The sequence below is a fragment of the Calliphora vicina genome, chromosome 2 (genome assembly GCF_958450345.1).
Source record: "Calliphora vicina chromosome 2, idCalVici1.1, whole genome shotgun sequence".
In the NCBI taxonomy this organism is placed as follows: Eukaryota; Metazoa; Arthropoda; class Insecta; order Diptera; family Calliphoridae; genus Calliphora; species Calliphora vicina.
In genome coordinates, this window is record NC_088781.1 from 101,185,904 (window position 1) to 101,210,451 (window position 24,548).

At 30.8% G+C, this 24,548-nt stretch overlaps 1 protein-coding gene across 1 annotated transcript in view; it reads right to left on the minus strand.

Moving 5' to 3' along the window:
- Positions 1–8,267: 8,267 nt before the first annotated feature.
- Positions 8,268–24,548, minus strand: part of drl (derailed) — a 50,113-nt gene continuing 33,832 nt past the window's right edge. The window contains exons 2-4 of the mRNA XM_065501527.1: positions 11,115–12,510; positions 9,907–10,203; positions 8,268–8,459 (exon numbers count right to left, since the gene is read on the minus strand). Coding sequence (XP_065357599.1) covers positions 8,348–8,459; positions 9,907–10,203; positions 11,115–12,510 — 1,805 coding nt within the window. The 3' untranslated portion in view covers positions 8,268–8,347. The remainder of the gene's footprint in view (positions 8,460–9,906; positions 10,204–11,114; positions 12,511–24,548) is intronic.

Consider the following 24,548-nt stretch of genomic DNA (forward strand, 5'->3'; position numbering starts at 1 on the left):
TTTAGCATTTTTGAATTCTTAAGACTCTATCTTTATGTAATTATTTTATATCTTTTACGAAATATTGTCAAATGCTATAATTTTCTATAAAAGAAATTAATATTTTTATAAAGGATATCAAAGTTTTTTATAAATATGTTTGAATGAGCTTTAGAAAATATATTTCATTGAAACCGGTTAAACGTCTTACAAAAACCGGTGGAGTTTACAAAGATGAAAAAAGTGTATTGGATACTCTATACACTACCCACATACGAGTTGTTTACGAAATTCCACCTAATCAAACATTAAACTAATTTTTCCAAATCGAAAAAAAATTACCATTGTTTTTATTCCACACTGAATTCAAACTGAATTTAATTTCTTGACAGTTAAATATTAAATTTCGTTCTTACTCAACATCCGTTTCCCTTTCTTTTTTTTTTAAATATCCGCGTGTATTAAAAAAAAATCTCCGGAATTAGAGAAATAAATCACGTACGTTACATTTTGACCTCACGTGCCATTGGTGTGCCGCCATACTTTTGTTTACAAGCTGCTTCTATTGTTCCGAATGTTTATGTTTGTTGGAGTGTGTGAGACTGGACAGACTCCTTCAAATACAAGGCCAACTAATAAATAAAATGTAATAAAGAAAAAGAAAAAACTAAATTGTACAAAGTTTACGTGGGATGTGTAATAAGTTGACTTAAATGTTCTTCTGATGGGATTAATAATAAATCCGGGTGTATTAAAGTTATTTTGAAAAACTAAATCTAAACATGAAAATGTAAATACATATTTTTTACATACATATTTAAATACAATCATATACATTCATACAAATATTCATATCTATACATATGTTTGTATGTTTTTGTCTAAGGATAATTTACACACATATGTTTGTTTGTGTTGATATATAAATATTTACACACATACTATGACATCAGCCATAAGAATATTGTTTATGACAGCATTTTAAGTTGAAGGACAAACCAAACACACTTAAATATCATTTTATTATATGCATACAGTGGGACATAAAAGTCTTTTGGCAATTAAAAATGTGCAAAACTTGTCCAAAACTTTAGTGCTGGACTCTTCGGGGAAATGTTACCACAACTTCTTCAAGAAAAAATGCAAAAAAAGCTTATAAAGATGATATCAAAATGTTAACATTTTTCTTTACAAAAAAGTGCAGAAGTCAAAAAGAAAGTACATTTCTATGCAATTTTTGCACTTTAAATGACGATAGAAATGAACGGAAATCGAAGTTCTGAAACCTGACATGCAATTTATTAGCTTTAAACGAATAAATATTTCACCAAATCTAAGTAACTGAATGGTTTTTGTCCAAAGACTTTCTTGGCATAGTGTAAGTATTTAGAGAGTTTTTACATATTTATTTATCTATATTTTTATTGTATATTGTGGTATTTGAAAATATATTTGTATTGCTGTCTGTCTGTCTCCCTGTCGGTTTGTTTGAATTTGTTTGTAAATACGATTTAAATATGTTTATTTATGTAAAATATATTTCAATAAATAATTCACTTGTTCAAATGCCACAGGATAATAATGGAAAGAGGATTGATGTCATTACACCACCTTCCACGCAATGGAATCTGGAGTATTTTATGAATGTTTATTTTAGAGTATATTTTTGAAATATTTTTAAATATGTTTGGTAGAATTCAACAAATATTCGTATAATTTAGTACATATTTGTTAATTAAGTGGTTATTTTGTAACATTTTTTGAAATATTATTGTTTACAATATTGAAGATATTAGATCAGAAAAATATTGATTGTAATTCACAATTCTCAATTAGTTCTTCTAAATTAATAAGTATCTTAAAATAATAATAAGTCAGAAACAGCTAATAAAGGTGCTCAATACTTCCTAAATCCCCAAGACGACCAAAAATATTCTTATAAACTTGAAAGTATGTAGAATCTACTTATTTTCAGGTTTATAAAATATTATTATGGAAACATCAGCAAAGTCCGTCGATTCTTCCAATTCGGAAAGGGATATATTTAGATGATAGAATATTATACGAACCTCCATTTACTGCAAGCATTTCATACGAACACTTGTTGGATTATATAGGATTTGATGATCCACCATGGCCTATTCCAGAAATTCCATCTCACACTCAAGGAATTGAGCGATGTGTACAGTTGTTAAGCAGTGTTTCACGACGCTTTATACCAAAGAATAGTGATGATGTTATGGCAGCGACTATAGAAATCCGTACCAGAATACCCATGACTTAAGTAATGTTATCTTTTACAGCGTTTAAGTATCATTTCGGACATGCGAAATCGTCTTTAAAGGTCTCTCAGTTTGAATTCGTATAGTACCAAATTTCTCAGCTTTCGGATGAATCTTGCCCCACGCAAAAGTTTTCAAATTGCTGCTGGACTAGCTCCCAATAATTTTGCAAGCTCTTGTTGTGTTTTACAACAATCTTCATGCAGTAATGCCAGCAATTCTTGGTCCTCAAACTTTTTTGGCTGGCCTGGGCGATTTTTGTCTTCCATGTCAAAATAACCACTTCTAAACCGCACAAACCTATGGAACACAATCTCCGTAAACTTTTTTCAAATTAAAGTAGTAAATTTGAAGTAAGAAGTAAAGCAAAACTTCCCGCATATGACGATTCGTTGGTACAAAATTCGACATTTTCTTTGTTGTTTACACTAAGTGAGAATAAATGACAGATATGTACCCTTCAAAATGACATATAAGTTATTAAAAACAAAAACCGCGTTCAAAAGATACCCATCGGAATTTTTAATTCACACACCCTATAGTTTGTAAAAGAAGCTGGTTTCGAATACATAAATAAGATATTCCAAAAAAATCAGAAAATCTTCATCGTAAAAAATACGAAATGCGCAAGATAGGATTTGATTTTAGACCTATATTTTATTGGGGTAAGTTTCTCAGAATTTACAGTAGATTGCATTTCTGCTATACGATTTTTCGTGAAAAAAATACCCTCCTTAATTTGAGTCTTTTAGACAAAGTTGAAAAGTTCATGAGAAATATTTCGGAATTCTTGCCATTTAAAGATGTGGCATTGCTTTAATCTGAACCGACCTCAGAAGTGTTTGTAGCTAAAAACTTTGACCAAGTATGGGGCAGTATCTCTAAACATATAAAGACTTATGGCGTTTTCTTTTTTGACATCAAATAATGCCAACATATTTTGTACCATTTATTAAAAATGTTTTACATTTTTAACGATCACAATAGAAAAAAAACCATTACCATTTATGCAATTTTCATTTATGTACCTTCTAAATGTTGTAAAACTATACATTTTGCATTTCTAACCCATTGATAAAATTGAGGGTGAAACGTGTAGCATATCTTCGGGGTTTTAGGGCAACATTATTTGAAAAGAACACGTTATACCCTTACCAAACTACATTTGTTTTAGAAAATAACACAGAAAAGGGTAAAAGGCAGAATAAAGGCATCATTTATGCCAGAAAAGAAAACGCCATTAAATTATTGTTTGTTAATTGTAGGCTTTTACAATGTTTTCAGAGGCAAGAAGCGATTATTTGCATTCCACTATACTTTGACCCTCGCTGCAAAACGTGTAATATATTTCAGTTTCAAGCTTAAGAAATATGCAACGAGATAATTCTCCCATAGATTAATAGTACCCTTTTGCTGGATCTAATGATAAATTCTCGTTCCCTAGCCCTTTTAAAAAAAGTCAAAAAGTCCTGTAAAATATTATTTTCGTTGCACTATTGACAACATAAATTTTCGCACGTACAATTGCTGTAGAGACCCAATGAACGATCTCATCTGGATCTATACTCATTTTTGCTATGCCTCCTGCTTAATCCAGTCCATGACATTCAGTTTGAAGTTGAATATGCTATTCTGAGTGATATCATATTACCTATTTGGCTTTGTCGGTAAGATTGATCGCTTTATTGTTTGAAAATTTAGGTCAGCCGTATAATGTTCCTTTTAAAAGTTTATGATATCTGTATTTCTTTAAAATATATAAGTTTACTAACTTTACCCGTTTTACCCCCAAAACATTTCACAATAGAGATCAGCGATGGTAAATTCAGTACAATTATACTTTCCCTTTGACAAATTTGTGTCAATTGTTTTAAATGAACTACTCTCATAACATGTGCAAAGAGGACATATCACATGACTTGTACAATTGTGGAAAAAAAACCAATGAATTATCAATGAATTTTAAAGAAATCTGGTAAAAAAAAAATCTTAATAAAATTGTACGACCAGTACTTTACTCGCAACCAGTGATATTATATACTTTCTTAAGAAGTCTTTACGTAGCCCGAAAAAAATCCATATTTTTCCCTACGCGCTCAAAAGATTGTCTCTACAAAAATCCCTACAACTTTTAAATGATAATTCGTATATCAATGCAAATAATACCCTTTGTGTTTGATGTATTTTATATATATATGGGGGATTTCACGTCAGGTGAACCAACTTTTGAAACCAAGGTTAGTCCTATAGGATAGTAGTTTAGACACAATTTTTCAACAATATCGGTCAAGAACTCTCTGAAAATTTGACATTTTGGCCATACAGGTGTTATTTCTCATCCCTGTAACTTATTACCTATTGTTCATAGCAAAATTTGTCCTAAATAATTTAGAACTAAATATTTTTGATTTTTTTTTTTTGCAAAATCAAAAACATTTTTGACTTTTTTTCTCAAAAGAAAGCCTTGGTATTTTCCTCGAATAGCTTTTTGGTCGCTTAGTGGGATGCGAGTTGGATATCTATCAAAATAAATGTTTTGTAACTCAAAACATACAAACGTACATACAGTGAGCCTCAAAAGTGATTAAACACCAAAAATTATTTGATTTTTTTTAAGATAATGAAAATCCTAAAATCTATCCATCGATTAAATTTTAAAAGTTTCGGTTTGATGCAGATTGAGTTGAATAATAGATTCAGTCCTGAAAAAAGAAGATTTAAGTCGGAATATAATGATTTTTATGATCTTAAAAAAATTCACTGGTCTTTTTGTTTTTGGTACTTTTGGGTTTCCTCAAAGCGTGTCGAGGAGTCTGAAGAATACGAAGAGTTCATTCTGCTGAATATATGTATTATATTATATACATATAAATATAAAAAAAACAATATTTTACAAATCTACTATAAAATCAAAGCTGAAATGGCGGCAAGCGATCATTCAAAGACATTTGATATTTTGTAATATTGCCGAATCAAGAATTTTATTAGTAACAAAAGGGATGCGAAATTAATATATTTTTCCCACATTATTGAAAAGTCCCTACATTTTAATGATTTCAACAAATCTGTCATTTTTTCCCTACGGCCATTTTTTTTAGCAGAAAATCCCTACGAATAGGGATTTTTCCCTACGTATAACATCACTGCTCGCAACTGATCTGGCTGATACAGCAAACACTTTTTATTGTAAATTTTTTTAATCACCTTAAATTTTAAGCTATTTTTTGATAAAATAATATTTTTACTGCAATTTTTTTTGTATTACTCTTTTAAATACATTGCATTTAATATTGTTTTTATGTTTTCGAAATAAAAAGTGAGAAGATTATTTTCAAACGCGCCTTTTTTTATTGATATCAATTTGATACATTGCGACTAGTCTCGATTGAAAATAATTGCGACTAACTAATAGTTTCGTGACCTATTACAGAGTGCCTAATAGCTGTCGATTTAACCCCTTCAAGAACAATTACATGTTAAAGTGACAGCTAACCTTCATATAAAGCATTTGAACTGGTCCCTACTACTTTGGAACTACAGTACATATTTATTTGAGGAGCCGCAGAACAAAAGGTACTTTTTGAAAATTTAAAAATTTTGAGAAATTGATTTTTTTCTAGAAGATTTCAACACAAATATTATAAAAATAACAAAAAATCAATTTGTAAAAAAAATTCGAAAAAGTACCTTTTGTTCTGCGGCCCATCATTGCCACTTATTAAAGTGTGAATTGTCTTGAACAAGGGGTTTTTATTAAAAAGTGGTGTTGATAGCACAGCTGATTATTATACCCTTCACCTTCGTGAGTAGTATTGGGTTTTTCTTAAACATCTATATATTTAAAAATACAAGGCCTGACTCTTTTATTCACTCACTCATTCACTCATCAGTGAGTGGGTGAATGATTGAGTCAGGGCTTGTATTTTTAATAGATGTTTACAAAAAAGCCCAATAAGTCGATCGTATGTATACTTTTGTAACGGTGTGTATATAAGTTTGTCATTCCTTTGGTAATTTCCACAATATAACTTTCCGACCCTATGAAGTATATATATTCTGGATCCTTATAGATAGCGGAGTCGACTAAGCCATGTCCGTCTGTCTGTCTGTTGAAATCAATTTTCTGAAGACCCCAGATATCTTCGGGATCCATATCTTTAATAATTCTCTCAGACATGCTTTCGAGAAGCTTCCTATTTAAAATCAGCAAATCCGTCCAACAAAACAAACTTTCAGAATTTGATAGCTCTATTGTGAATGTTTCTTATTATTTAGATTTGTAAAGTTACCATTTTATTAACACAAAACAATGATTTAAATTTGATTTTAAATCAGTACTGCAGTGCACAGTACACAGTTCGACTACATCTTTGAATTTACACTGCACAGTGGTTTAGAAACTTTTTTTTTGGAAATAATTCGGTATCTCGGGAACTATTGGAGATATTATTACAAAATTTCACATGGTTAGAGCTGAGGTGTTTTTGAGTTGAATTACATTTGTTCAGCTTCCTAGGGGTAATACGGGCCAGTTTGTGCCCCCTCAAAGTTGGTCACCTTGGGTCTCAAAATTTTTAAAAAAATCCCCAAAAATTCATTTATGATCCGAATGAGCTGAAATTTAAAATATATATAGTCCTTGAGAAGATCTACAAAAATACGCTTACATGTGTAGGTTATCTCCTTCAGTTGAAGAGATATTTAGGTTTTTTTTATAAAATTTTATAAAATTATTTAAATCAACTCAAAAACACCTCAGCTCTAACCATGTGAAATTTTGTAATAATATCTCCAATAGTTCCCGAGATACCGAATTATTTCCAAAAAAAAAAGTTTCTAAACCACTGTGCAGTGTAAATTCAAAGATGTAGTCGAATACTTACCCCTTAAATTTTTAAGACGTTGACTTGCGTATAAAGAAAACTCAAACAATATATTTGTCGGACGTTAAAATGTTTTATTTTTTTAAATTTTATTTTGTTCATTTTAATTATTCTTATTACTTTTCATATGTATTTATGTGAGTGTGTATTTGAAGAAGTCATTCTTTCATCATTAAATTCTATTTTTTACAAGAAGGATACACATTCAGTGGGAACTTAAATATTTAGAGAATTGAAATTATACATAAATTAAGAAGAAAATAAAATAAAACAGAAACAAATCAAAATAAGTAAAGAAATAATATAGGACTTAAAGTGTATTCATACATTATTACAAATATTTACTACAGAGGACAGTTGGCTACACCTGAGTAGGGGGGGAGGAGCGGGAAAACATAAAACGTAGGCCCAGCTCTATCTCAAACATTAAACATAATTTTATTCCCTTAAACTTTCATTCTGTTAGATGATGCACTTGAGTTAATGATTTATGAGGCTTTATTTAGACTTACAAATAAAATTTTGATAGAATAGATAAAGTTTTTTAAGATTTTTATATGTACAACTTATTTAAATTAAACAGAATTATTAAAAATGTTAAATTTAAATTAAATTTATATAGTTAAATGCAATTTTAATACAATATAAATTAAAGTTTAAAATTCATTAGTAGAAATTTAAGTTTAAAGGTTTAGTGTATGTACGTATGGCAGTTTAAATATACTTTTTGCTCAGTTACTCTTTCTCTTATTTATCTTAAGGATTTAATAATTTATTTCGTTTTTTTTTTTTTCTTAAGACAACAGAAACATAAATTTATATCAGGGATGTGGAGAGAGGAGGGGTTGGGATTAAGGGGTTTGTTTGAATGCTATCTACAAACTACAAAAATAAATTATTTATTTATTTGCTTCAATTATACTTTTTCCACAGAATTTCTTATAATTTTTGTTTCATTTGTCTTTAATTATTTAAATTTTAACTTTTTTTTAATAATTATTTACACAAGTTATTATTATTATTATTATTTATGAGTTTAAGATTAATTAACTGAAAAGATATGAAATTATCTTAATTAATGAAATCAACTTAAACATTAATTAGTATTTATATATATAAATATAAACTTTGTATACACTAAAAAAAGAAATTTAATTAAATTAAAAATAAAATAGTTTAACAGTAAAGGGCAAAACTGGTGGTTTACACATAGCGTGTAATTTGTGTGTGGAATTCCGAGAGACAAACTTGCAGCTGACTGAATGAGGGTCGTTCTGTGGGTAAAGAGGCCCAACAATAAGCCATTATATTGAATCTGCAAAGAAATAGAAGAAGAAACAAAAAGTAAAGATTTAGTTAAAAAGGAAATTAATTTAATTAAAGTTTAAGCTAAGTTTAAACAATGTTATGATAGAGTAAAGCACGATGGCCACGTATCAAACTGATTTGACAAACTCAGTTTTTTTTGATTGTGTTAGTGAACAAAATCTCACACGTATATGTTGATGTGAGTTTGACGAAAATCAAAACAATTTAGATTTTCAGTGCCGCCGCTACTATGATTTGAAGCGAATTTGATGTGTTGCTGCGAATTAATAAAAAAAAATCTTAACTTTATAAAACAGCTTTGAAATGAAATTTGATGGTTTGAGTTTGATACGTTGCTGTGTTAAGCAAAACTAAATATTACCAATACAAACATATTATTTGTCAAATCAGTTTGATACGTGGCCATCGTGCTTAATAATTATAATAAACTTGAAATAACTATGACAGATAATCTGCAGTTAATTAAACTTAAGTTTAATTCGGCAGACTAGTTTTTTGAAATATTTCTATTTGTTATCTTGATAAATATTAAGCCAATCACAACAAAAACGAGAGATTATTTTACACCATTGGTTAAACTAAGTTTAAAAGTAAGATATATGCTTCATAGCTTCAGCTCAGATAAACTTTAGTCTTGATAACAAACGAATCTGCCTAAAAAGTACCTTTCAGAGGGCTTATAATTCAATTCCAAATAATAACTTCTTTCAGCCATTTCCATACACTTTCATTTCACTTCCTAAAAATTTATTTTTTACAGGGACCGTAACGGCGGCTATAAATGTTATTTTATAACAGTTATTTTGTGACTTTGAAAATAAAAATCAATCTAAAACAGCGTAATAATAAAAGTCATAAAATAAAACTCATTTGAGGAGTTTTATTTTTCCGTTTTTCCCGGCATCTTGCATTGAAACTGAATAAATCGTGTGACTTTGAAAATAAAAATCAATCTAAAACAGTTAATTTTCAACGTAAAAATAAAAGTTCGGCTGAAACCGAATTACTACACACATTATACCAGATAGACTCAATAAGGAAAGATACTGAAAAAAGAAGAAAATAAACGAAATGAGTTTTATTTTCTGACGGGAAAAATAAAACTCCTTAAATGAGTTTTTTTTTATTCCGGCTAATTAAAACTCTCTTTTTAAGAGATCTAAACAAACTTTTAGATTTTCGTTGAAAAATAACTGGAGTTAGATCGTTTTTTAATATCTTCAATACGAATCTATTGGTATATGACAGTATAGGTCTCCGTTGACTCTAACATGGAGAGCTTTAGAGTTTAAATTTTTAAATAACCGTTATTTACGGTCCCTGATTTTATCTGACATTTAAGTTTGACATTTCCCTCAAACTTTGTAAGTATTATTGTTGCAAGTTCTCTACCAAAACTTCTTCATCTATTATTAATTAATTCATCTACTTACAATTCATCGGGACAATTGATGGGTTGTGCCAATCGATAGCCATCCTTTAGATAGTGTTCCATTTCATATGGATCAATTTCAGCATAAGGCATTTTTGCTAACGTACACATCTCCCACATGAGAACACCAAACGACCAAACATCGCTGCCCTCGTTGAAATGTTTCTTTTGTATCGCCTCCAGCGACATCCATTTGATCGGACGATTTTCACCATCGCCCAGACAATGATAGTCAACGGGGAATAGATCACGGCTCAAGGAACTGTCACACAGTTTAACGCGTAGTTGATCATCAATGCTGTAAAGGAGAGAATAAAGAAACAAATATTGATTAGGAAAGCTGGCCAAATAAAGGAAGTAAAAACAGGGAATTTAAATTTAAGTATTTAAAAAACTGTTTTTTATATTTTTCAGAGGCTTGCTTAAATATTGAAAGATTACACTACTTGAAAATATCTCCCAAGATTTTAAAATCGTACGGTCAGTTTTCAAGATATTTTCACCCATAGTATGAGTTAAGGCTTCGTTAAGATTATTTTGAATCGAAATTTTAGTTGTTATTTTGCTCCACCTTTTATACCCTACACCATCATATTTGGGAGGCTATAATACGTTTGTTCTGATGTTTTCAAGGTCAAAACATCTACCTTAAAGTAGGTCCGTCCATGTCTTGTAAGAGACCTTATGTTGGTCAAAGAACTATCCATATTGAAACTGGTAAAAATCTACCCATTCCTTACTTAGTTCCCATTGAAATGTTCTCTCCAATCAGAACATTATCGATCATAAATGTCTAAAATAGATAAATAGGTATCCTTACATAAACGATTTTTGCAGATTTTGCGGAAAATGAACTTCAGCCAACGAATAGGCGGGCAGCATTATAAAGCCTTTCATACATATAAGGATCCGGAATAAATATACTTTATTGTAGATTAAATTACAAAATTGAAATGCTTTAAAATTTAACTGAGAATTTATTGGTCTCTTTTTCATAAAACTACACGAACAAGTTTTGTTGAAAACTAATTTGTTTTCAACTCTTTGTTTAGAGTTTTCTTGGCGTTAGTGTTCTGTTCGATTACTGTTTATGTCCCGGAGGATTTCTGGAGTCAGAAATTAATATTGTTGAAACGAAATGACAAACATATCACCCTATTTAAGGATATAATAATACAAATATTTAAAAGAATTCTCATAAATACTTACACACAATTCCTAGCAGCAATATCTTTATGTATCACACCATGATTATGCAAATGCTCCATTGCCATGGCCAACTGGGAGGACATTAAAACCGTCTGTATTGTGGTAACACTGCGCGCATACGTTGGCTCCTGCAAAAACAACTTCAAATTCCGTGTATTCTTGCCAGCAGAATAGAGAACGAATGGTGTGGTATAATCCTCAATCGAAACACCCAATATGGAGAGAACATTTGGATGGGAAGCCTCGTACAGCATCATACCCTCCTGCAGCAGTAGGGTAACTTGCATTTGATTGGCATGTTGGGCAACCGTTTTAACCAAAACATCTTGACAGTCATTGTAGGTGCCACGATAGATGCGACCATAAGTGCCTTCCTGTACCAAACACGATAAACGGACACGACACTTTTGCACGTTCAATTCATTGAGACGGCGATTAAACTCTTCTGGTTCGTGTTCGTATTCACGGAAGGGTCTTGTCAGGGTGGCATAGGTGGGTGTGATGGTGGAGGGACAGGCGTAAATGGAATTGTGAGCGGTGGAAGATATGGTGGGCAGACGCTGGAAACTGGCAGTTTTTATAAGATGGACACCATGATTGGGCCGTTTGGTGGGTCCCTTGGCACAGTAAGCAATCAATATGAGAGTGGTGACCAAGATTAAAGCCAAAATGACACCAATTATTAATGTTATCAGGCCACCAGTGGGTGGTGCTATTGTCTCCTTTAGCATGGGATCGAATTCATTCATAATACCCACCGGCATTTCTTCTTTATTATGTCTGTTGTTGTTATTTTGGTTTATGATGCTATTCCGGTTACGTGGATGATTATGATTATTTTCCTCAGCCGAGTGCTCTTCAATGCGATTTTGTTCGTGTGCTGTGTCAACCACAGATGATGTGTCATGCATAAAACCATTATTGCCAACTCCACCACCACCGATGCCAGCGAATTTCTGCTCATGTTCTCCCGTACTGTAGGGCTCATTGTTAACCTGATGATTGCTGTTGGTGTTGTCCTCGTGTAAGTCGGCTAAACAAATTTTCTTACGTCTAAATACCAAATCCGTAATGTTGTTGGTCTGCTGGTCGAGTATGATTTCAACGGCAATGGTCACCTCAACTTCAGCATCACGCACCCCCGAACACTTCATGCCAATGGCAAATGTCTGCGGTTCCAATGGTATCTCGCCAATACGTGATATGTTTACCGTTGGACGCGGCAGCACAGACGGATCCGAAGTGATTATGTTGAGACTGTATGGCAGGGGATTATGTGCCAGGCTTTGCCAGGTAAATGATATTTCGTTAATGTTTGCCGGCACCGGCACCGCAAAATTTAAAGCATAATCATTGACTTGTCCTTCGCGTACATAGTATAATTCCGCCGAAACACCTGCAAAATAAAATAAAAACACAGAAAAAAAACGTTAAACAAAATGAGAAACATGAGGAGACGCATAAAAAATGTTGAGTATTAATAAAATGTCAGTCAGCCACTCAGTATCAGAGGCTGGGTTACAAAATTCCCAAATAAAACTGAAGATGAAAGGGAAGCAAATAACTGTCTACAGTATTTAGTAGACAGTGGATAAATCCTCTGCTGCTGCTGATGTTTCTTTTTTTTTCTTCCAAATACCAGCAGCAACAAAGAAATTGTAGTATTAGTTGAACTAAAACTTTTATTTCACAACATAAAAAAAGAAGGGATTTTCAGACAAGGATTTACATGGGATCCTTTTTTATTTGCATGGCAAAACATAAATAAATTAGAAAAACAAAGAAAAACTAAAATTTTGTTACACGTAATGGCAGAAAATTCAATTTGATTTTGTTGAAAGTGAAATTGAATTTAAAACGGAAGTTGTAAGAAATGCTGTAAAAATATTGTTAAAGGAAATTGGCCCCTTCCCCACAAAAAAAAATAATGAAAAGCAGATTGTGTTTAAGAGAATTTATTAAAAAAAAGGTATTTTAAATTAAAAGATTTAACAGCTTGAATTACAAATCTTCTACAGATTTAGAGAATAAAGGGGTAAATTCGATACTGGCCCATATTCATTCAAACTCCTTACAATGTCTAGATCTATGTATGAACATTTCTCTTACCCTTTCTACATATTTGTGACTAAACGATACAAGTTCTCTTATTTCCCACAACATCCACTAACACTCTTTCCGATAGCGCTAATATCTGGGAATTATTCTGTATTTGAAGCTGCCTTGGAATCTCAACACTATGACAAGAGGTTCTAAGATTGCAGCAGCCATTTCTCATGCCGAAGAGCCCTAGGGAAAATATGGAGTTTTACATCCAAGAATACCAAATGGCTTTTGCCGTAAATTATTCTATTTTCGAGGAGATACAAGATCTCTTCTTTTCACTGGCTGGATGAATGGAGTTCAACTTACAACTTCAAGAATTTATATCCTCGGATACATCCGTTTATCTCGTCGGATTGTATTCATTAGCTAGTCATAGTCAATAAGTTGTAGTTAGCCGATGAGAGCTGAAGAATTTATTTCCATAATCCGAGGAAATAATTGTTTGATTAGTCGTTAGCCGAACTAGAACCGAAGCATTTATCTCATCGGATTGTACTCATTAGCTAACATTAGCCAATAAGTCGCTGTTAGCCGATGAGAGCTGAAATATTTATCTCCTCGGATTCCATCCATTACAATTAGTCGTTATCCGACCGAGAGCCGAAACAATTATCTCGTCGGATTGTACTCATTAGCTAGTCATAGCCAATGAGATGTAGATAGCCGATGAGAGCTGAAGAATTTATCCCCTCGGATTACATCAATTACTTATAGTTAGTCGTTAGCCGAAACATTTATCTCGCCGTATTATACTCAGTAGATAGTCCTAGCTTATAAAGCCAACGAATTCATCTCCTTGGATTGCTTCCGTTGCATTTATCTCGTCGAATCCTCTATTATAAGAGTCTGTCCAGATCCTTCAAAGATCTGCTTCCTTTGAAATCTTCTTTACCACAGAGCTGTATTGTGTCTTTGGAATATGTTTGTTAACAAATCTTTGAAGAATCTGGACAGACTAAGCATATCCCGGAGGCAAACAAAAACTACATCACAAGTATTGGCCTAATTCTTTTTGGTTTTTTGACTCACGTTTGCATAATAAAATCCTAAAAAGCTATTTTTACATTTTTCAAATTTGTTTAACAACATTTTAAAACTGGTATAAAAAACGTTAGCCTATCTAGACTAAAATTCATATCAAAGCTTTAATGAGTCATATAAAGGTAAAACTAAACTAAAACACAAAATGCTTGGAGTTTGAACATTTTCCAACCGATTTTTGACTTGCATATCTTTTTAGAAAGTTAATTCTGTATAGATTACGTTCCATTATATTTAAATGAAAAAGTTAAAATTTAATAAAAATTTTTATGCAAAATCTGAAAATAGTAAAATTTTCTTTAAAATTCTAAAAAATCTTAAAAAAAAATCCCTGCTATTGCTCATTCAAACCTTTTTTAGGCTGGGGGTTCTCTGTATCATTTTCAAATGTATCAACTGAGGGAATGCAATCAATATCATTAATCATTTTTATATCATTACTGATGGCTCAAAGTCATCGGCAGTACGGTCTGCCGGATCAGTGTAGCATTCTTCAAACCTAGATTTTAGTTATGAAATGGGGTTCTAATCGAGTTTATTTTTAAGGATCTACCAGGATAAAATACAGATTTTTATCGATAATCTGTCAGTTTTGAAATCACTAAGACGCGTCTACTCAATATAAAGTCCTAATTTTTAAAATTAACGTTAAGTATTGAGCAAACCCTTAAACATAACAAAACTTGTGGTAAGACTGTCTGTTTCCTTGTTTAAATTCAGTTTTTTTTCCCGAAAAAGTCATATATCCATTATTTTAAACATTTGTTTACATAAATTAAAGTTTAAATTGCTTTTACTTTTAATGGGCTTTTCAGATTAACTAACTACCAGCTACAAAATAAAACTTTGGACATTTGCAAGCTGTTGTAATAATTTAAAAAGTTTTGTTAATACTTCAAAACTACCTGAGACTAGTATAACAGTTTGTTAGCTACATTTTTAATGATAAATCTCTCTAAAAATTCTTTAATCATTGTCATTCATTAATCGTTGACTTTAAGTTTTTTTTTTTATAAAAAAATCTCCCCTTCCAAATTCAATTAAATCGAAATTGTAAACAAAATAAAAAATTGAAGAAAAAAAACGTTAGTGGTGTTGAAGCAGTTATTGTTTTTGTTGTTGGTATTATTATCAGCAAACAACAACAAACAAATTTTGAAATATAAACAAGCAAAAGGAAACAAAACAAAAACTGTAAAAACGTTTTTTTTTTTTTTTGATAGAAAACGTTTAAGCATCCATCATTTTTTGGCTGTAAAAGAGAAGTAAAAGGACACAATGTATCTCTAAAATGGATAATAAAATAGTAGCAAAGCAAAGCATATTTTCCCAGCAAATCTCCCCCTAAAGGCAAATTTACCCACAACTCCAAAAAACCAAACCAAAAAAAATAAAATTTTAGGTGTTTGTTGTTATTGTTTGGTTTTGTTGCTCTTATTGTAAATGTTTAACCATTGGAAAGACTCCTTTACTTGTGGGCTGAGGAGGTGGGCCGGGGGTTTAAATTTTTTGACAAGCCGGCTCTTGATAAATTTGATTACACTTCCACTGTATGGGTTTGTATGTGTAGATTTTTTGTAATTTTTGTTATAAAAACGTTGATGGTTTCTTTTGTTGGTTTAGTGGCGAAATCCTTATAGTCAGGATTTTGGCTGGTTATGTTTCTTTTTTTCATACTCCTATTGGGCACGCTTGAATGATGGACAAATGTTTGCATTTTAGGGATTTATTACTTTATTTTTCTAACATTTTATTGTGTGTTTATTATGGCAACACAATGCCACACAATTTTACAGTTTATTTTTTTTTGTTACCGGAAATGTTTGCTTTTATAAATTGAAAAACTTTTAAACTGAGTTTTTATTGTTTTGTTTTTGTTTAACGGTAAATAAATTATTAAAATGATTGTTTGTTTCAGTGTAATAAATACAACTCTGTGGCCATTAATAAAAATGGAGGTGTTTTATTGTAAAGCAATAACAATAAAAACATAAAATATTAAACTGTTATTAAATTAAATTAATTTATTGATAATAATAATGGACATTGTATAAAAGATTTATTTTTTTAATAAAATAAATAAAATCGATTTATATTAAATGTGAAAGAAATGGATCAAAGTCGGGTTTTGTAAGGGAGTCATTGTTACTTTGGGGATAGCTACTGGTTTTAGATCCAATTCGTTATATGAAGGAGAGGAGAGGTTAAGTGACATGTCAGGGAACTAAACCAAATGAACTTGTTATGTTTTGGATATTACAATACCGATGGTTTACAATATTTCGAAGTTAACATATAAAATCTTTTTAAAATTGGTTAATTTTACATGTTTGTCAAGCTATCACCTTTCACTATTAACCCTCTAACCCGCAAGAGTGCCTCAAGGCATGCATTAAAAAACACCAATTATCTCAAAAAGTAATTATAATATTTTTTCTTTTTAATTTAACTGTGATTTTAGTTACAGATTTATTATCATTTCCCTCGAAGATCGAAACACATTCTATTCTGACTTTTAGTTTTTGTTCTGTCAGCTGTTTTGTGAGTGATGTCATAATTTTAGCACGTGAAGTTTTGTGTAGGTCAACTTTTAGTATCTTTTCGAAATATTTTTTATCAGTTATTTTTCATTAGTTTTTCAATAAAATCGTATCATAATTATTGTTTTTAGACCTAAACCGGCAACAATGCCCTGAGGCACCTGGTTCCTAAACTTAATTTGCAAATTAGTTTATAATAGCTGTTCTGAGTTTATTGGGTCATAATTACCCTAAAAAAATTATTCGACAATTTTTTTTTAGACTTTTAAATTTTGCGGGTCAAATGGTTGTTCAGATGGTGTCAATCGATCTCCTCGTAATAACACTCACATGTTTAATTTGCCAGTTAAAAGCCCAGAATGTAGGTTAAGTTGAGTGCCACCTGAGTGAGCCTTTACTAAGGCACAGACATGTTAGATTCGGTAGTTGAAATCCTTGCAAGTAGGTTGGGAGGTAACCAATGATGGATCAGAACATGGGTCAAAACGAAATAGATACCAATAGCTGCAGGAAATCTTCTTCAGAAATTATTTAGTAGAAGTTTTTTTTTTTTAAATTGTTTATTTAAATGTAATTCGTGTACTTAAAACTATAAATAAAATATAAAATAAAACTATAAATAAATGGGACTTCCGATGGCCCAATACACCATCTTTGGTTGGGTAATTTCTGGGTCATCTCCCTTTTAATTTTTTTTATCATGATCACGTCGAGGTCCCTAATGGCCTAAGTACTACATCAGATTCATAGATCGACGGGGTCCTTACTGGCCCATTTATTTAGCTATGAAAACCTGAAATCGACGGGGTCCTTCATGGCCCGCTCTTAATAATATATTTTTTGAAAACAAATAAAAAATACTAATGAATTTAAAGCTCACTTTTTTTGTTTAATATACTTAATACTGAACTATACCTTTAATTTTAAGTATATTTCTAAATTATTGTTGCAACATATCATTATATTGCAAGGTGGCCGGTAATGTTTAAGTACAAATTAATAAATTTCTAATTTTTTACCCAGTTTAACATTGTTTGGTTTGTTGGGTTAATACTAGTTAGTAGTTTGGTCTACTCCTGTTTTTATACATCTTTGTGAGGAGTTTCTACACCAAAAACTAACTAGTATAACCGTTAACAGTACTTAAATAGTATTGGCCACCAACATAATAGATTTCTAGTTAGTTATAATTATAACTTCGTCTCGCTACCATATATAGCTAAAGGTAATAAATAAATTGAGATCTTTTCTCAACTTTACAAATTGAAGAAAACTATTGTGTTTTTATTTCTCTTGTTTTTTATTTCATTTCTCTTCCCTAATTTGCCGCTGCGCAAACAAATAGTAATTATAAATTAATATGATACATAGTCCCATACTCGGGCTCTCAGTATACTAATTTTATATGAAAATTTTAATATTTTTTTTTAGAAATAAATATAAGATTTATTATATATGCTTAAGTATAATCAATATAATTCAATGTAACAAAAATTTCAATAAAAGTTACTACTATATTTATATGATAAAAAGTTCTGTCAAGGGGTAAAAGTTAGAAGGGGAGATTTTAGTTAAGCCACCAAAATTTTCTTTTATTTATGTTTGGAAAAATGTTTTTATCACCTGAATAAATACTTGTATCAAACCTAGTATTATCAAGTGTGTTTTGATTGCAATGAATAGCTTTTTTATTGGTATTTAGTAGAAGTTTTTTACATAAGAATTCTCAAATTTAATACTTTAAATTGTTCCTTTTTGGTCGTCTTTACATGTTCCAATTTTGGATGCGTTTAACTTTTTATATGGACGAGATAACTATTAGCAAATTGCTTTTATATTATTATATGATAACATTAAATATAGCTGATATTCTAAAAAAAATTTCGACCCTCCTTAGGTCCGCCATGTCTAAAAAACGAAAAAATAAATATCTCTTGAACTATAAGAGATAAAATACAAATTTATGCATGTTTTTTGTAGATCTTCTTAGGGACTATTTATATTTTAAATTTCAGCTCATTCGGATCATAAATGGATTTTTGGCGATTTTTTGAAAAAATGAGTTAAAAAGCGTTATTTACTTTTTTTGATTTTCTCGGAAAAATGGTCAAACTGACGCATAAAGAGAGGAGCTACTGGATTAAGATCTTCCACAAAAATTATCCCCATAAAATTCCACAATGTAACTCTAACAATAAGAATTCTTTCAGACATTAACCCTCTAACCGGCAAGGCTGCCTTTAGGCGGGGTATGTTAAATGTATGTAATGCTGCTTTATTTGCATATTTCTTCCGTTATAACGGTAAATATGTGTAAAGAGACAAACAATTTACTTATTGTGATAAATATGAACATGCACTTGACTTTTGTTTTTTTTATTCTCACGTATTTTCTTTTTATTCAAACAATAACCTGGTATATTCTTTTACCTCAAAATAAAATTGGCCGGTTAGAGGGTTAACTTACAATTTTTTTTTTCATTTTGTAGGACGTTAAGTTAGTATCAATTTATTATATTATATACTAAAAGAAAGGAAATTTGAGAATCTTCATTAAAGATATTTTTTGACCTTATGATTAGTAATTAGTAATTTTTGAAAGAACTGTAAAGCCTTTTTCAGCCTAGATATGTTCTTTTTACACACCCTATATCTATTTGTAATTTATGTAATTTTATGGGCTTTATTTAATAAACTTTATTCATTTAAAATTTAAAAATTCTGAAATTTAATCCTCATAAATCTTTTATTTGACAAATTTAATGAAATATATCAATTTCTAACTATAGAGTAACACAGACCAGAAACTAGAAAAAAAATTCAAAGAAAAATATTACTCAAAATAATCACACATACGAGTGTTTTTTATTTTCACGTAGTTCTTTCTACTAATAAATTCTCACCATTTAGGTTTCTGACAACTGAGTTAGGTCTTTGACAAGAGAGTTTCCGCTTTATGTATATTCTCTATGTTTCTAACATTTGATTTTTAAATTTAAAAAGAAAATTGTTTTTTCAAATTTATTTATTTACTAAAAACTTTAACATAAAACCTACCTACAATTATATTTACTAACAAGTTAACAACAAGTATAATTTATTTTAAATAAATTCAAAGATAAAACAACAAACATGTTGCTTTTTATTGATATTTTATTCTAAGAATTTGTTATATACTTTCAAGCCTTAACAAAAAAAATTGTACCTAACAACAAAAACAAACAAACAATAAGAATCTAATAGATTTATAGTAGACAAAGTTTATTTTTCCAATTAAAAACGCATCACCTTAAATGACACAAAAATTCCATATAAACAGGGAGACAAACTAACAAACAGACGAACCAAATAGGGACAGACATGAAAGCTGCTAGAGATGAGGAAAAAGACGACATTGATGCTTTAAGCCAACACTTAAATTATTCTACCACATTGAATGGCCAAAACAACCATACAAGTTCATCCATATGTAGCCAACATATGAAAATGCCATATGAATGATGATGAGGCTTCATCAGAGTGTATGTTGTGGATGCTGCAGCTGAATCTAGATGATGATAATGCCATAAGGCTTCTTTCTATCTAGCTACTGCTATCTTTGTGCTTTTACAGCAAACATTGGTGCCAAAGAAAATTTACACTTCAATGGTCATTATGGCTGCAAGTAAAACAAAAAAAAAAAACCTAAAACACCAGCAAAAGCAACACCAGACAGACAGACCCACAAACACCAGTCCATCAAATATATGTATGGTAAAACTTTAGGCCAAATGTGTACATATGGATGGATGTGTGTTTGTAAAAAAAAGGAGTCTGCCAACAAAAAGCTCTACCAAAAGACTAAAATTCCTTTACACATTGACATTAACTTTTGCAACCATATTCCTTTTTATGGGCAAAACCAATGATGTGCTCATGTGATGGAAGAAAGTTTTTTTTTCTTTCGGTTCTATGCTGTTTTGTTTTAGGTTTTGTGTCTGTCTAAAAATCATCAATCCATCCCATACATCTATAGAACGAGTACATAGTTTTGAACTAAAAGTTAACCAAATATTACAACAATAAAAATGGTTTTAATACAATATATAGAGGAGAATTTCATGATATACATATACCCAGCATAAAATAGAAACATACACACATGAAAATGGCAATATCCAGGCAGAGTTTTCAAAGACTGAAATGTTTAATAGGACTTTATTCTAGAAGGTTCAAATCCAATTTTCCTGGATTTTGCTGTGTTTGTATTCGTAGCAATTTTATTGTTCCAAAAGTTTGGAAATGAAATGTACATTTTCCTTATTAAGATAACGTATAAGTAATATAAAATTGATTAATATTACTCATACGTTAATAGAGTTCATTCGAAAAATTAAACTGTAATTGAGAAAAATTAAAAAAAATTGTCTCAATTTTTGTAAGAATCTGGCTCGGGTTCCTTTTTGTTAATAGTCCAATCAGTTACTACAAGAAATATAACTAAGACCATGCCTTTTTAAGTGGGCGTGAAAAACCATTTAGTGATTACATTCCTTTCCTCTCTCGTTTATACTTTTCCAGCAAGTTGCTGCATTTTATTGGCTTATTTCGTTTAAAATAAAACAAAAAATCTGTAAAAGAAGACTTCTTTGCAAACAAGCAAACATCAAAAACTTGTAATAATACAGATTTTGAAATTAAAAATAACAGCAAGCCAACTGATTTCATATGCACAAATAAGACAACTAACAAACACAATACAACACAAGTGTCTAACAACCAACCAACGAACCAAATTTGTATTTGTGATGATTGTTGCAAGCAGTAGTTGCCTTAACCTGAAGGCCTAAAAGGCTGCACTGCAATGCCAGCAACAGCATCAACGTCATCTTCCGGTGAAGTAGAGGCAGGCGGCAGAGACTCCAAAAAGCCCACAAAAGCTTAACATGGTAAATTGCAAAATATGTAGTTTGTTGAACATGGCTACATATTGAATTCTATGCCACATCATATTTAAGATGTTGCAGTACAAGAGAAACTCAAAAGAAAATCCTTAGTAACATCACAACATAAATGGTAACTAAGTATAAGCAACATCATGATGCCTGATGCATAATAATTATGATGATGCTTCAATGTATTTGAAACATATCTGTTTAGAGTTTTGTGCATTAGTAAGTTTATAGAAACACCTATGACCATGTTTGTAGGTCGATAAGTAAAACATGGTAGCTTGTTAGTTAAGTGGCAAAAGAAAAAAAATACTTGTATAGAATACATAGTTCTATAAAATCGTAGCTGTTAAGAAAACAATAGAAGTAACAACAAGACCACAGCCAAGAGGCAAATGTTTGTTAGACTAAATCCAGGCTTAAATGAATAAATATGTGTTCAGTTTAAAGCAGAATACAAACGAGTCTAAAGCTCACCGGTAAAATGCTAAAGAGTACACTGAGGAAAATTCTAAATTTATAAATTTTTAAAGTGTTTCCTAGTTATATATAACCCCCAGAAACATATCATGTATATTTACGAAAATAGTAAACTTTGAAATATGTTTAAGCCAACTAATTGTTTTCCTTTTATATAGTAAATATATTTTGTTTCAGTGCAGATATGAGTATTTTCACCTCTTTTTACTTAATATAAACTCCTTATAACACATACACAATAATGTGGAAATAGAAAGCAAAAGGTGACCAGATTTTATACAATAATTTCAAATTAACCAATATTTTATGCAGAAGTATTTTCAACTCAGATCATATTACCAAAAACCAGGTCAACCCTTTGGGGGCAATAAAGCAAAACTAATTTTTTCTCTTTTCCTTTACTTTATTAAAACTTTTCGGTTTTGGAAGGTGGGAATTTTTTTTACATCCCCCCTGGATCCGAGCCTGTCCATGATAAGATTTCCAGCTGTAAACTGTCTCTTCGGTCGGATTGAATTGTTTTTAAATCTAGAGTAACTTGGATTTAGGCTTCGCTTAAATTTAACTTCTAAACATTCATCCTCGATAGAGCCAGGTGGGGAAAAGTGGCAGAAAAAGTTGCTTAATATATTAGACTTAATAGCGTAGACTGATAACATGAAGAGACTACTAATCATCGCTACCAAACTACTTAAAAAAAATGTGTCAAAAGATTCAGAGGAACGTATAAAGGCATTTACCTTCTTGTTCTTGACATCCAGACCTGATAGATCCATTAGGTCGTGGAAAATGAAGGAAACTAACGTCTCGTATTTTCAGCAACAATTTCTCACTATCTTCTAACCAATTATGAATGCTTCTATAGAAGTTTCTCTATGATAGACTTAAAATCTTAGCTTAAACTCCGAACACAAATTGACTATCATTGATACCAAAAACAGACCCCATATTTGCACGATGAGCGGTATATCCCTTAATCAGTCAGTCTTGGCATTAGGGAGCGAAGCCCACTCTTTCCAAGTTTGAAAAATGTTACCACGATTAAATATATGCAGAGTCATACTCTTTTTTCTCGAAATTGTATCGGGTTTATTATTAAGTTTAGTTTGTATCATTTGTAAATGCTTCCATTTTTATTACATTTTTAAAAGGAGTATTTTGTCCAATTTCTATAAAAATGGAGTCGAAAATTAAGAATTTTTCTAATCATTTTAGATTGTAAAATATCAGGGACCTCAAGGGCTCAAGAATATTCACGATAATAGAAAATCGGAAGAATTAGCATGAGTTAGATGAGAAAACAGCATTCTGTTAGACATGCTTTCGAGAAGTTTGCTATTTAAAATCAGCAAAATCGGTCCACAAATGGCTGAGATATGAGGAAAAACCCAGGACAGCCTCGATTTTTGACCTATTTTTGATCTATATCTGGATTACTAAGTCATTAATATAGACAATATGAATATCTAATGATAGATATTTCAAAGACCTTTGCAAAGACGTATATAAGACCAAGTTAGACGTATATAAGACTGAGTTGGACCTTCAATGGGTCAAAATCGCAAAAAATATGTTTTAACCAGAACAAAATTAAAAAAAAAAAAAATTTAAAAAAATTAAAAATTTTAAAATAACTCGAAAAAAATTTTTTTTTCCTAATATGTAATGAAAAAAAAAAAACATTGGAAAAATAAATAAATTTTGTTTAAGTAAACATATTTAAAATTTGTATTTTGAACTATAATTTGGTGAAGGGTATATAAGATTCGGCACAGCCGAATATAGCTCTCTTACTTGTTTTTTCAAGCAATTGTGGTGCAAAATCCAAAGATTTTTACAGGGTACTTTTCAATTTATATAGAATTTGCATTGAATCAAATAGAGATGTAAAACAATTGAAAATATTTATCAAAATGTCTTTTGTACGCTGTGAACTTTTTAACACCCGGTTTTACACACTTTAAAGGACTTGTGGATGCACACGGAGTAGAATACCAGATGGTTGTTTAAGTCCATACACTTTGGGAAGATCTTAAGGAATTTTTCGTGAAGCTTTGAATGAATAGACTGTCGGATCAGTGTAGTTTTCTTCAAGCTAAGATATCAGTGATATTATAAGCTACAAATTGGCTCAGGTTTGTTAGCATTAATCAAGACCATGACATTTCACTTGTCAATCTACACCACGTTCAATATAGTCCGTAAATGCCAGGCATCTTTAAAATAAATGATAAGTTATTCGTCTGCAACACTCTAACTATACTCTATGGAGTGGTCCAGACTTGGAATACATTTTTAAAATCAACCCCTTTTTCCAAATTTTAAGAAGCAAATCT